Below are 14,794 nucleotides of genomic sequence, written 5' to 3' on the forward strand. Positions count from 1 at the left end.
AGCAGTCTTATAAATATAGGGCCCCAAAACACCTCAGAAACATATATCAAATGCACCAAATGTAATGAGATGTTGCTTTAATATATTTGCACAACTATTTTTGGGATTAGGTAACACATTGACCTCATGACCAGTGCTTTTTACTGTCAAGGTCTGGACTTCATTTTAGGTCATACAACTGCCACTGTAACTAAGATACATGCATTTCACTATTATTGCCTTTGTTATTTAAAAAGTTTTCTCTTCTTATAATATCTATTTCTAGAAAATAAGTCTTAAATTGTTCATTTTATTTTTTCTATTTTCTACACTGTTTGATCACAGACATCACAAATATTTTATGCTATAACATTCCAGTATGCTTACTTACAGGGATCGTTGTCCCATTAATGTTTCACTTGGCATTGCTCTTGATGAGAGGAGGACAAACGTTTTGACCTCTAGGAAATGGGAAGAGTCTGTCATTGACTACCTCTGTGCTGTACTACTCGAGGACAGAGGAGGGAGGGGGACGCACACAGCAGTTGGGCCGTCTGACATTTTGCAGCATTGACCTGAAAATGTTCTGCTGCCTCCTTTTGTTCTTTTTGCCATGTCGCGGTGAATCAGCGCCAGAGATTGACTTTCGGAAAGAGGTCTGGGCTATCAGTTTCCTCTCTTGTTCCTTGATTTTGCACTGCAAGTGGCTCTGGATGGCAAAACCAAGGGATTCTGGATCCAGAGAAGCCCCATACACCTCCCAAGTCATGCCCTGTTCATCCCAGACAACATCATGAACGCTCTTTTCTTTCTGCTTGCCTGACTGGTCGTCCTCTTTGTCAGTTCGCTCTGGTCCTGTCTTCTGTTTGCCTGAATGCGTCTCCTTCTGCAGGGCTTTACTTTTACCTTCTTTACTTTTTTCGTCTTTATTTTTGTTTGACTTGGAAGTAGTGGTTGCTGTTGTTGTCGCAGGCAGAATCTGGTCAGCCTTGGCTGCAGCAGCGGCCTGAGACAGCACAGCATTGTTAGTGTCAGCAGATCCACACTTGGGGGCTGTCTCTGGGGGTGTCCCTGATGTAGAAGAGGAAGCTTCAGCTGTGGCTGTTTTTGCTGCATATGTCTGATCGTGCTTCTTGTGGTTACTGTGCTCGATGTTGATTTGATAAACTGGCTGGATGTTGCACAGAGCTGCTTCTTTAGGCTTGGCTCCTAGCCTGGAGTCGTTCTGCTGGGACACAGTGTCTGGGTGAAAAACTGTACCAGCATTTTGGTTCAGGCACATCTCTGCCTCAACAGTGAGTCTCTCTGATGCTGGCTCAGACGGAGATAGAGTAGTCATGTTTATCTGCTGCAGACCCAAGTTACCATTATGAACTTGGTAGACCACAGCCAGGCTCTGTGCCTCCTCTGTGGGGACTGCACCACTGCTCGGCCTCACAGCAAAGGGCAGCAAGCTCGGACTGGTGGCCACAGCTTTACTGCACATGTTAGCCACTGCCTGAACCTCCATATCGTGATGCTGCTTGGGCTGAAGGGCTGGTGATGAGGATGAGGTCATAGTGGAGGCCTCCCTGTAGAGCTTGCAGTGCTGTTGCCCTTCAAAGACAGCTGTGTCAGTCTGGCTGGTCTTCTTAGCCACCTGCCCGCATGCTGCCATGCTTTGTGTAGCCTCCGGCTGAGTGGAGGAATCACTCTGCGAAGACACTGACTGTTGTGTGTCTGAGGAGACTACTGGTCTCTTTGCTGATGGAAAATCCTTCTCCGGGTGTGTTGACAATGAATTCTTCTCTGCATCTTTAGATGGGGGTTTAGTGGAGCTAAGTGGAGATGAAGTGTCCACGCTTTGTTTGGGTTTCTGTGTTTCTTGTAAAGATACAGAGCACCTCTGTGTGTGATCGGGCTCTTCAGCTTTTTGTGGTGCAGTAGTCTCCTTGTATTTAGGAGATATACTCCCTTTATTATCCTGTTTAGACTCAGATTCTGTATTCCTTAGTTCACTGTTGCTGCTGAGATTTTTGTCGTTTGGAGGAACATGTTTATTACCGCTCTCTCGTGCTGTGGCTTTGGCTGAGGACGCCAGCTTTGAATCCACCACCTCTGGGGCAGCTTTTACTCTGCAGTCGTTGGTGTGCATGTTTGTCGCCTTACACACATCCTTTTCATTATCCAGGCCTAACATCTTCATGTTAGCATTAGAATCCCTCTGGTTGCCTCCTGCCTCACCCACACCTTGGCCTGTATGAGACTGGTTTGGCAGATCTTGGCCTCCACCTGTCACATGCTCAGGCTGTGTTTGGTTTCCATTGCCTGGTGCTGGCTTGTCTGACACAGTACTGCTAACTGGCTCACCTCCCTGGGAAACAGTGTTTTGGCTGTGTGGGATGGCGTTAGTGGGAGCAGTCGTCAAAGATGGGTTACCCTGCTTGTCAGGAGATGTGAGGCTGGGTTTTGGACAAACCTGAGATAGTTTGAAGTTGGGATCTTTAGCCCAGTTGGCATTAGGCTCTTTATTGCCCTGTGTGTCCACCACAGCCAGCTGAGGCACCATCTGGACTGTCACTGTCCTTTTTGGGTTTGTTCCCATGTTAGATTCCCACTTTGAATCTTTAAATATTGTCGTAATCCAAAGATGGAAACAGGTGTTAATCACTTTTTGCAATTTCCTAGAGGAGGAACATAGAAACAGTGTATTTTAATTACAATATTCAAACTTAGATGAATATATTTAGATGATGCCTAGTGTTCCATACTCAAACAATCATTAACTTAAGCAACATCATGTCATTATACCTATTTTGTATTATTAATCTAGCTTTGGAATTGATTGTCTTTTTGTATATATTGCCTTCTCTGAATGTGCCCTACTGGACACAATGTCATTGTGCTATGCATAATGACAATAAAGATTCTTCATTTCACCAATCATCAAGAGCCAAGCAACACAAGAAAAGGTCTGCAAGCAATCTACAGATATATTTTTTCTGACCTTTGTCCTTTATTCCAAAATTCTTAATACATAATTTTACCTGGCAGCAAATTAAACACCTGTAACATAATGTGTTGCAGCTCATAAATGAATACTCCGATGATGATCATATTAGTTTGCTATTGACTCAGTTTAATCAATGTTTATCAGAACGGTAATTATATAAAACTGCCCTTGTTACTTATTTGAGGCAAAGAAACTGACCGATTGACTCATTGACACATCACCAGCTTTCTGTCTGTGGTACGTTCTGTGCAGTGATCTACAGTTTCACAGATCTCTTTGTCCAAGTCCAGATGAATGACTCCATCTGCCTCCTGAAAAGCATCTGGTCAATTCTGCAAGTAATGTGGGAGCAATCAGCAGACATCTGAAATATGTCATGCTTTGGAGTCAGACAAATGAGCTGCACTGTGAACAAGGCTGTAATCAAATAAAAACAGCCTTTTGGCTACCTACATATATATATACATATATACTACATCATATATATATATATATATATATATATATATATATATATATATATATATATATATATATATATATATATATATATATATATATATACTACATCATATATATATATATATATATATATATATATATATATATATATATATATATATATATATATATATATATATAGAGTCATGATTTGAATGATCTGCACCATCGGTTGGCCTTTTTCCATTACAATGACAGTATTGATGATAAAAGAGTCTGCATAATGTGCAGCTCATCTCAATCAAACTAGTGTTGGACTCATCTTTGGATGATCTCACAGCAGCATCCTCTGCAAACAGATTTTAAACTGCATGCAGACGTCATGTTTATGTCTGAATTCAATGAACAACTAAGAATATTAATGCCGCACTTATTTTAGTCCTAACAATCTATCAGTTTAATGTGCTTGTTGACCTAAAAGCATATTTTACTGTGTGGAATGAATAGTAGGTTACTGGTTTGGGTCATAGACAGGTGCAGCCTGTGTGTGTGTGTGTGTGTGTGTGTGTGCTCTGCCACTATGCATCTGCTTGTCTGTTGTCAAAGCGCAAATATTTATGGAAAGCATATCCTGACTGTGTAATACGCCAATTAAACGGCTCGCTGTCTGGGCTGCAGCAGTTTCAAAATTGCCCGCAGAACGTGAATTCATGCAAAACGGCAAACATAACAAGTGATGCACAGGATCCATTCAGCCCAATTAAGATCTGTGTTACGCAGCCTAGTCTTGTCCCACTTCTACATCAAAGAAGGCTCTGCTATTTTTGCTGATTTTATTTGACCTTGTGTGCGAATTCAAACCGTGACACGAGTGGGAAATAAAATAACAGTTTTTCCAATTAAAAGATGAGGATGGCTTACCTTTGAGTCCCGTGCGCGATTGGTGCCGTTTGCGCGTCCTGTGTCAGTGAGATGAGCCTAAACCCCAGAAATGAATATGGAAAAATCAACCCTGTGTCGGTGACACCAAGCCACGCCTTCCACCAGAAAAAAGGGTCTTATAGAGGTATTGATCCTCCACAGCCAGGCGCAAAATTTAAGCACCCTGACCGAGTGACCAATGCGCAATGAGTCACCGCCGTCCGTCCTATGGATGCTGCTTCTTTATTACCTCACATTAAATAAAAAAAAAAAAAACAAAGGAAACCGTTCACAAAATGCACCGTTGATGGTTTTGTGCTATCCCAGACTGAACTGGCCCAGGCAGGGCAGGCAGGCAGGCAGGCAGCGCGGTGCAGCAGCACAGTTATCCTGATGAATGGATGAATGGGAGGAGAGGGAGGGAAAAGGAGGCAGTATTTTAACCGCCGCAGGCATTCATAGAGGAGGGTCACTTGCACTTGAAATTGATTACTTTTAGATCCTGGCGCTAGCACAGCCTCATAAGGCAGCCCATAATATTCCAACAGGATAGAAGGTTTGTTTCTGCTCTGCCTGTTTGTGTCATTCAGAAACGGATTTATGACTGGGTGTCATATGCGGCTGTTAGAGGGGAGCTGAAAGCCAAAAACAAAATGTGTTTCTAAAAAAGATCATATGTCTTTACGGTAGGCTATTAATAGAAACAGAATAGATGCTCAATCAATTAGGAGATTTACACTAGATCAGACTTGGTGACATTAAATATTTTGCTTTTAATGACTTTCAAATGAGAGTATTGTACCCAGATATTCATGTATAACAAAGTAATTACAAATATTGTTCATGTTACATGTAGGAGGTTTCTTGAGGATAAGGCGAATTCAAATAATAATAATCTAATAAGTCATTTCTGATCTACCTGTTTTTGTGTGTGTTTTTAATGGATATATTACCTGTATTGACTATGTACGTCGTAAAATGTACAGTTGTATTTTATAACAGAGAAGTGTTAGATATGATTGCACCACTTTTGCTCACATGTAGAGAAAGGTGACCCTTATGTTAATAAAAGTAGTTTCAAATAAATCAGTTTGTGTTTTACTATTGCTCTTCACATAATTACTGTGAATACATTACCTCTATACTGTAATCACTCCAAAGAACACACAGTTTGAACTCTTTAGGTTAATAACCTTGTGTTCATAGCTGTTGATTGAATAAAACATTCAGAATAAATGATAACTTTGTTGTGGCAGTGGTTGTTTAGGTCTAAAATATCGCTGGACCCTCTGCTCTTGCTTGTCTCCTTTAATGCCTCTTCCACCCCCTGCATGTAAATGAATGTGCTGACAGAAAGAAACTATACTATTAATAAAAGCGGTCATATTTGCTTATTGTTAACCTAACCTGAATGACTTTGCTTGATGTCTGGATTTGTCTGTAGGGGATGCTATAAATGGTTTCATATCAGTTTTATAGTCTAGCTAATCTCAGGCTAATCTTTCTGACTGTTATAATAATCTAAGTGGTTACTTTGGGGATTCAGTTTTCAAATATAGTCCATGTGTGAGACAGGAGTTCCTAGATTGCAGTAATTGTACAGGACAGACCTCCTTCCTTTAAAAGCCCAGAGGGACTGATTAGGTGAGAAGGTAGGCTCCGACTTAATTACAGTGATTTGCACCTTTGGTGAGCATCGGGATAGGCTGTGTGGTTGATAAGGCCAGGTTCCTGCTGGCTGCTGTGCAGTCACTTTGGAAAACATGACTTGAGTTGTTATGTGCAAGGTGTACGAGCAAATGGAATAAAGGAGGCATAATTTCCAATAACAGTAGCATGATATGAATTGTCTCTTTAATGAAAACAGCCCTTTGATAGACTTCAACATTAATTTTAATCTAGCAGCGATTGTGAATCTGGCATCATCTAGTGGGTCGTTTTGGAAGGGCTAGTGTTTGAAAGAGCTGATTGGTTCTTTCGTGTGAACCCAGCCTGATCTACTCATAGGTTCGGTTTGAGAAATTCTGTGTAATCTAGCTCTACCTTCAACAACTGTTTAAACTCTAAATACACATTTTAAACGGCATGTTGGCCGTACGACTTTTGCAGCTCTGAATAGGCTGCAAAATAGGAAAGTTACCAGTAGGTGGCGCTGCAACAGTGCTATGGCTCAATACCTAGACTGTGATGTTCATATGCGTCATGTAATTTACCGTTCTTTATCTCGTTCTAATGTATTAATAAATTATAACTCACACAAAACACTTTAAATCAATAGTATGTAATGGTTGATTGTATGTACGTTATACAAAAACGTTGGTATTTCAAAGGTGTCTGTGTATTACTTACCGTCTGTCTGATGTGACCCTGAACGCACCGCAGGCAGAGCTGTTGTCAAGACAAACGTTGCTAGCCTAGCACTGGTGGCTTATATTAGGAGTGGAAACAACTTTGGCTATATTTTCGTTTGGCAGTTTTTTCTTCGGGGCAGAAGGGTGAGATTAACCTTAAGGTGCTCTCTTTTTGTAAATACTATCCAAAATATTCATGCTTGCGACAAACCAGATTTAAGTTAGCGTAATATAGCTAGCTAACAGTTTCACACACATACAATGGCAACCTGTTGTCTGAAACTGTCATTTGTGAGTTTTGAAGCTGGCTAACTAAGTTAGTTGATTAACACTGCAAGTAACACGGAAGCAGTTTGGTAACATTTATATGCACTGATTGCCTAAACGGTAATAAACTTGCTGAATCAATGTAACCAAACGGAATGACAGCATTTGTCTGAGGTTAGCATCAGTGCTAGTGATATCAAAATGCTATTGTTTTGACTGATAGAATCTGGCTAGCTGTGTATCTCTTACCGTAACAGGATAATCAATGAGTCCGTTGTGTATTGTTGTTTTGTGTTGGGTGGGCCACGATTAAACTGTGGGCTCATCCACGAAATGATTGGAACTGCAGAGGCTGGCTGAAGCTATACATCGTGTGTCAGCTCCTATCAGTGGCCATTGTTACTGTGACACAGACGGCACTTTTGTCCCACTTACCAGCATGATTACACAGGATAGTTAGCAGACCCTTTAAGATTGAGATTTGAGGTTGATATGGCTGCTGCAGGATGAGTCATTAACTAGTTTCTGACACTCATTGTTGACCAAATGCTACACATATATAATAGGATGCATTGTAGTCTGATAATTCACAGAAATGATGTGGGTATTATCTCTGCTGTGTTGTAGAAGATGTTTGGGTACATCTGGCAGTATGTCTACACGTCTTTCTTGAGATACTGGCTGAAGTGGCTGATCAGACAGGCGACAGGGACGTGTGAGCTGCAGAGAATATGCTCTGGATACAAACCAGGGGCACTAAGGACGACAAAAGCAGGTGAATAAAATAATCAGTTTTCCTTTCCCTTTTGAGTGTACATCATCCTCACTACATTAATCTACATGTTGTGCTCTGTCACAGAGTTCTCTCTCCAGTCATCAAAGAACAAGGTAAGAAAATGTTAAGCTTTCAAGTTAGTTGTTCATAAAGCTTGTTCAGCACAAACCAATCTGCTGATTAGCAGCTTGATTGATTGACAACAGTCATGACATTCTTTTAACAGTAAATGATCTGTTATAATGAATAGCACTTTAGCATTACAGCTTCTGAACATTAATGATTTTCAAAAATATGCTGTGGACAAGTGGAAAGCATTGGTTTAATATCATCACATGTATTAATCTAAAACTCATTTTACATGCAGCAGTCAAGAGATGGAAACCTAATTGACTGGAGGTCATTTCTAATCTTTGCATGACAACAAAAGTGTGGTGAATGGACTCTTTGTTGCGCTGCTGACCTCTGAATTATCTTTTAGGCTGTTGTGTGTCTGATCTTCAGTAACAGCACGTCTCCTCAGCTTAATCACTCCTTATCTGTCACTGCACTTGCCAAGCTCAGATAAATTGACTCTACATATCATTTATATCATTCATGATTACAGCTTTGCAAGCATTTTTTTCTGATCAACAGTCAAAGCAGAAGTGCTGGATCATCTTTTTCTTTTTCTGAGGCTGACTTTGAAAAAAGGTTTTTCAGGAGTCACAGTGCCAGTATTTCACCGTGTGGCTATCTTTATCATCATTTTTTTGTGTTTCCTCTGTAGGTATTAAAAGTAGCCTTGGAAACCAGCACTAATAATTTAGAACAATGTGTGGATCAAATTATGAAGGAGAAGAACATCAAACCCCAGAGAGATCCACGGTGAGAATTTTCTCCTTGTTGAATTTGTGAATTCAGATTTTAAGCAGTTTTTGATTGAATGATAATTCATTTTTAAGGTTCAAGGAGAGTCTGCACATCTGCCTGCTGCAGATGACAGGATACAGCAGTTTGTATAGATCTGTAGAAGAACTGAGAAAGGAAGTCTACAGCTCAGACAACCCCAAACATGAGGCCATGCTGCTGAAGGTAGGGATTCATACATCCATACATTAGCAAAGCTGTTGCTGTGTAGGTCAGATCTGTATAATTAATGTTGGACAGAGCAAATTGAGATGTGTCTGAAGTTGTCTTTTTTTGAGAATTTCGGTTTCTAAATTTCAATTAAATTCATGTGAACGACCAAGCCTCTAGCATTTACGGTAAACTCTGTGGATTTTTAAAGCACAGATTATACACATGTCACTCAGCACTGTACCAGTGGAAGTGTTTGACCATAATTTGTTGGCCCTCTTAGCTATGGGATCTGCTGGTGCCAACAGTCAGACTGGAGTCCAGAATAACTAAACAGTGGGGAGACATTGGATTCCAAGGAGATGACCCCAAGACAGACTTCAGAGGGATGGGCCTGCTCGGCTTAATCAACCTTGTGTGAGTACTGCAATTTCTGGCAAGCATTAGTTTTGCTCTAATCTTGTTTTTGCTTTCCAACTAGCATGTTTTTGATTCCGGTCAAACATCTGCCATCTCTCCTGACTGTAGACACATGCACTTTGACATCAGTTACTGCTAGAGATCCCTGCACATCCTGTGATGTAACTGTGGCTCCCAGAAACTTGTTGTTGCAGCAGATTTTCTCCTGAGATGCTGACACTTTGATTTTGAATCAAACTTTCTAGATTTGTGTCTAAACATTAAACCAGGCACATATACAGAGAGAAGCTTCACAAATCCCTGCAAATACTTCCACCCAAATGATGGGTGAAATATCTGCTTGTCTGACTGCACGGGTCATGTATTTCTAAGAATTCTGTATTCTTAATTATACACCATGTTGACATTGTACTATTTTATCACAGAACATCATACGATATGACTGTAAACCTACAGATGATGAAATTTGTGACGAACAATTCTAACTTTGCCTTTACAGTTTTTTCAGTGAAAACTACACCATGGAGGCTCGTCAGGTGTTGTCTCATGCAAACCATCCTAAACTTGGGTAAGAGATATTCCAGTATGTGCGTCCCTTTATGTGCTTTTTTAGGGATATTACATATATATATATAAACATTGTAAACTGTATTTTAGGTATTCATATGCCATAGTTGGGATTAACCTGACAGAGATGGCCTACAGCCTCCTGAGGAGTGGAGCTTTGAAACCACATTTCTATAACACAGTGCAGGGTGTACCAGAACTTCGACACTTTCATCAGCTATACTGTGAGTCTTTATATCACAAGACATCGCCCAAATTCTTCCTCTTAAGAATGTTCTCAAATGTGTATTTTTCTTCTTCTACTGTAGGTTATCTGGCGTATGAATTCGATAAATTCTGGGTGGCAGAAGAACCAGAAAGCATCATGCAGTTCAACCAGTACAGAGAAAAATTCCATAACATAGTTAAGTCACATTTACAGGACCCAGAGGTGTGTCTCACACTGACTTTCAGTTCTAAAAACTAACACGTTTCACAAGTATCCCCTGGCATCAGCATCGGCAGTTACAATGATTGATGTGGCAGAAAAAAGCAGGAAATGTCAGCTAGAGCAGTGATGAACATTAAAAAGCATAAAGTAGACCGAAGCTGGTCCACATATTCCTAAGACAAAAAAATGTTAATGGTTTTGTGATTTATTAGTGATACCCCGTCCTTCTTGTTCAAAAGAGCACAGATGACACGTGTACCTCAAAAATGACAATTTCAGTGGTAAATCCATTCATAAAGGAGAAAAGAGAGAGATCATAATGGCTCTGTCTGTGAGGCTTCAAACACTTTCTGTAAGCAAGCAGCCAAATTGTTCCATTTAAAGACAGAAAAATGACAAGTATATAATAGCTGTCCTGTATTTATGTGTACAAACCCTGTGTGTTCTCACCATAGTTCTGCTCAGGAATTTAATATTTATGTTCAGTAATGTGAAGATTGATGTCCACTCTGATGCTCTCATCTCAAAGGTTGTGCATGGTTTAACATGTCCTTCCCACTGATGTCATTAATGCCATTTGTAATATATAAGTTGTGTGGAACCTATAGTAACTGTAAACCCCAGTCTTACTGATACTGAATACTTTTTATGACTTGTTATTTCTATGCTGTGTCTTACTTTGGAGGAATGACTCACACGTCTTGCTCAAAGTTAATAAATATGTTTGTGTATCAAAGTTAAACAAGTGAATGCACCATCTGTATAACAAATATATTTAGGATTTACATACACACGTTTTACACTTTATTATGGGCACCAATGTTATTTATCATGTGAAAAGGTGCATGGGCTTCAGCTGCCTGACATTGGTAGACTTACAGTGCAAACTCAACACGTGTCCATACCATTTGCTCCCTCAATAACTGGAAGGGCCTCATTGTGGTAAATTATAAATATAAAAGGAGAGGTGTGTGTTCTGATACACACATAAATGCCAGTCAGATTGTCCATTGTTCCTCCTTATCTCCATGGGACAAGAAGAGCTGAAACAAGAATGGATGTTTCAGCCCAGTGTGGTGGGTTTAGCTTTCACAGTCAAACATCGTTGCAGGAATCTCAATTTGTGGCTTCCCTCCTCTTCTTTGTCACCATCATGGCCCTCTTGATTTGCTCAAATGAGACAAACATTACAACATTCCACGATCCCAGCCTCAGAAATGAAGGCACGAATCTACAATGTGACAACAGGTCAGAGTGTTGTAGTGAATGTCGCCTGATCAAAGTACAAAGTTCATGCTGGGGTCACAGAACAAACACTTACCCTTTGTAGAAAGCTGTCGGCCCCTCTTTGGTCAACATGGTCCAGGCGCAGTTAATAGCACTCTTATACTGGCCTGGTGGTGAGTTCATGTATCTAGTTTTCACCACATCCACTGGGGAGGCAATCACCGTGGTAACAAAGCCAGCACCAAAGGCAGATACAAAGTGGCACGGCAGGTTGTCTGTGGAGAGAGTTCAAAAATACTGAAACTAGAAGGTGTTTGTTCTCTCTCTGTACAGCAGCCATGTCAGCAGATTATGTTATCGTATAAATGGAGCAATAAAAATCATTCTGATCAATGCCGTATTAACTGCAGTATTTACTGTGCTGTGAAAGCACAATGCACCATGTTCTGTACTGCACCCGCATGTGTGCTGTTATCAGCTGTGGAGGGCTTCACAAGGTGAGAGGGTGTGTGGGGTTCTGGCCAATCAGCTCTCTCTGCAGTGCATGTGTGTGTGTGTTCCAGGGACAGACGAGTGTGAGGTGATGAGCTCTCACCAGACATCAGGTTGTGTCTCAGAATGGCCTCCTTGATCAGATCGTATGTGACCAGCTCTGTACAGTTGACGAGTGCGTTTCTTGTGATGTTGGGTAGAGTTCCTGTATGAAGCGGAATAATTATTATTGATTAAATAATGTATTATTGCTATTGCTATTGGGGTATTGTTCTGAGGCTCATACGGCACCTTTCCAGAGGCCACGGAGGCCCTCATGCTGGAAGATGTGTCTGTAGGCCTGCATTGTGCCATTGTAGCGTCGGGATACGCCGTCCAGGTTCATCTGGGCTTGGAATCGAACCTTGACCACATCAGTAGGTTGTGCAAAGGACACTGCCATGGCACCCGTAGTGCAGCCAGCCAGGATACGTACTAGCACACTTGGGTCTGGAGGAGAACAGGCAAAAAACAAACCACCAGCTTTAACTGCAGAGACTCATGTACTGTAGATTTTTGAGTCCAGATAAGATGTTTCCTAATGTGAAATGTCTGTCTGTCCTGCAGGAGGAATCTGTCCTCTTTTGCTCCTGTTTGAGATCCTTTGTCTGTGTCATATGACACATTGTGATCACCTTAACCATTCTTTGTTTCAGACAGCTGGACACTGAAATGTGTGATTGGTAGCATGCAGAGCACCACTCACTGTCTTTGCCGCCGGTGTAGAAGTTCTTGACGTTGTCATAGAGGCCGATTCTGATGGAGGCAAAGCACACCTGTCTCTGCAGCCCAGCCACCAGCCCGTTATACAGAGAGCGGGGCCCCTCTGTGCGGACCATGGTGGCAATCGTCCCAAACACCCCTCTGTAGCGGATGCCTGCCACTGCCTTCTTCTCTCCCTGAATCTGAGGCCACACAGTGCATGTAGTCACGGCTAAAAACACAACTGCACATAACAGCCTTTGTAGATTAGATGCTTGCTGGGTGAAAAACAGGCCATTGATTTACTGACAAAGTTGACTGCTCTCAGTCCATAGTGCCAACATCACACTGTGTAGGTTATAGCAAACTAAAAGTAGCCTCACAGTGTATCATGTTGCTCTTTATGGACAGTGTTTCCGAACAGGTACCTGTAATCTGACTTTGGCTGTGTCCAGAGGAAATGTGACAATGTCAGCTATACAGGCTGCAGCTCCAGCACTCGCCATCTTCACCCCCAGAGGAGGAGGAACATCTGAGGGTTTAAGTCCCACCATGTTTCCTACTGTAGTGAGGTAAAGACACATGATCAAATAAGTGTTGAATTTACTCATCTGAGAATCCACAATTGCAAAAAAATCTTTTAGATTAAAATACACTTACGTTGTTTGTGTGAAATCTAAGGTTTCTGTTGGTCTTCAGTTGTTACCAGATAGGTCTTAATAGGTCAGATTATAATCCATAAAGGGCTGCACTCCACAGAAAGGAAAGAAGCATCTTTGCCTCTGTATTTATATATTTTCTGGCCTGCTTCTTTATGACATCTGCAGAGAGGCGTTACTGTGTACTGTTGTACTCCCCAGGTCAAATCAAAGTCCACCGGCTGTCAGAAAGTCAATGTTCAATTTAGCCCAGCATGCACACACCGTTGAGAAAAAACAGCAGCTTCACCTCTCCACTCTGTCTCTGCAGTGTTTTCATCTAAATTATGGCATAGTCTCACAATGTCTCTGTCTTATTCTGAATTCAAATCCAATCATGTCAGGTGTGTGATTCATACAGTAGGTACAGTGCGTCTGTCAGCAGATTCTCTTTATGTCCTGTGTTACTTAATATTAAGTAATTATTTACTTGATGTCTGCCTTAACAGCACTGATAATAAACTGGAGGCTTGTCTCTCCTCTGAGCCAATGACAGCTGGGGTGTGTGTTTGAAGCTGAGTGCCTAAATCACAGTCTGTTCTGTACTCTGACCTCACAGCGGATGGCCCTTTAACTTTAGTAGCAGCATTACTGTACCAAACTACCTGCACATTCGTTCCTATGAGACAAATCAAGTCTTCATGTATGACTTGTATTTTCTGAGACAGACGAGCTGGAGGGGAATACAGAGTCATGACGTAAAGTGGTGACTGAAGTTCACCATGGAGCCGATAAGAACTTTGCATCACACATGTTCGGCCTCTCAGCAGTTTGGCAGCTGCAAAGCCTGTTTCCTAACACCGGCTGCATCTGAGGTATCATATCAAAGAGTGTGGCAGAATAATGAAAAATTATTACATTACAAACTCAGTTCACACTGCTTTTTTTTTTTTAATCGACCTTTGTATGCTTGTTTTCTTCACACATATTTGCCAAGACTCAGATCCAGTCACAGCAGCCCCACACAGGCCAGGAGTGTGTGTGTGAACCCACACACTCAAACTTTGACAAAAACACTGACAGGCCAACATGCAGCATTTCTCCACAAACAAACAAAAAATAGTAGTGTTAATCAGCTCCTGATTGTTGACCATTGTTTGTGAATGTTCTTTTACTTAACAGTAACAGTGATGAGTTTATCAATCAGCATTCCACATTAGTATCATTAACGAATGCACTTTAAAAACCATGTTTGTGAGCAGGAGGAGGAACTTTCCTACTAGTTCTTACAGGTTTGACCATATATGTTCCATATATGCAGCAGTCATACAGGAGTTTTAGGCAATGTGCACATCGTTTTTATTTATCTGCGCATATGATAATATTGAACAAGATGGTATTGCTCTCATTTCATAAACCAAAAGTGAGAATGAGAAAAAGCATATTTGTCTTTCTTCTGGAAATTTACAGTATTATAGCAGAATTATACATATA

The 14,794-nt window shown here is 41.1% G+C and overlaps 3 protein-coding genes across 4 annotated transcripts; 1 reads left to right on the top strand and 2 right to left on the bottom strand.

Moving 5' to 3' along the window:
* Window positions 1-484: 484 nt before the first annotated feature.
* gprin3b (GPRIN family member 3b) lies at window positions 485-2,563 on the bottom strand. Its single transcript, XM_028414533.1, has one exon. The coding sequence runs from the start codon at window positions 2,561-2,563 to the stop codon at window positions 485-487; it is 2,079 nt and encodes a 692-aa protein (XP_028270334.1).
* A 4,146-nt stretch (window positions 2,564-6,709) lies between these two features.
* On the top strand, window positions 6,710-10,944 carry elmod2 (ELMO/CED-12 domain containing 2). Of its 2 annotated transcripts, none has more exons than XM_028408992.1 (9): window positions 6,710-6,845; window positions 7,579-7,726; window positions 7,811-7,839; window positions 8,496-8,593; window positions 8,671-8,800; window positions 9,069-9,202; window positions 9,705-9,773; window positions 9,863-9,996; window positions 10,081-10,944. In XM_028408992.1, exons 2-9 carry the CDS (start codon window positions 7,582-7,584, stop codon window positions 10,236-10,238), a joined length of 897 nt encoding a protein of 298 aa, XP_028264793.1. In that variant the 5' UTR covers window positions 6,710-6,845; window positions 7,579-7,581; the 3' UTR covers window positions 10,239-10,944. The 2 variants fall into 2 exon arrangements, with proteins under 2 accessions (XP_028264793.1, XP_028264785.1); XM_028408984.1 differs by having other exon boundaries at window positions 6,711-6,828.
* A 15-nt stretch (window positions 10,945-10,959) lies between these two features.
* Window positions 10,960-13,513, bottom strand: ucp1 (uncoupling protein 1). Its single transcript, XM_028408972.1, has 7 exons — window positions 13,323-13,513; window positions 13,091-13,224; window positions 12,667-12,865; window positions 12,213-12,410; window positions 12,025-12,126; window positions 11,524-11,704; window positions 10,960-11,433 (listed from the first exon to the last, which is right to left on the bottom strand). Exons 2-7 carry the CDS (start codon window positions 13,214-13,216, stop codon window positions 11,319-11,321), a joined length of 921 nt encoding a protein of 306 aa, XP_028264773.1. The 5' UTR covers window positions 13,217-13,224; window positions 13,323-13,513; the 3' UTR covers window positions 10,960-11,318.
* Window positions 13,514-14,794: the final 1,281 nt, after the last annotated feature.

Source organism: Parambassis ranga, chromosome 1 (genome assembly GCF_900634625.1).
Source record: "Parambassis ranga chromosome 1, fParRan2.1, whole genome shotgun sequence".
NCBI classification, from domain to species: Eukaryota; Metazoa; Chordata; class Actinopteri; family Ambassidae; genus Parambassis; species Parambassis ranga.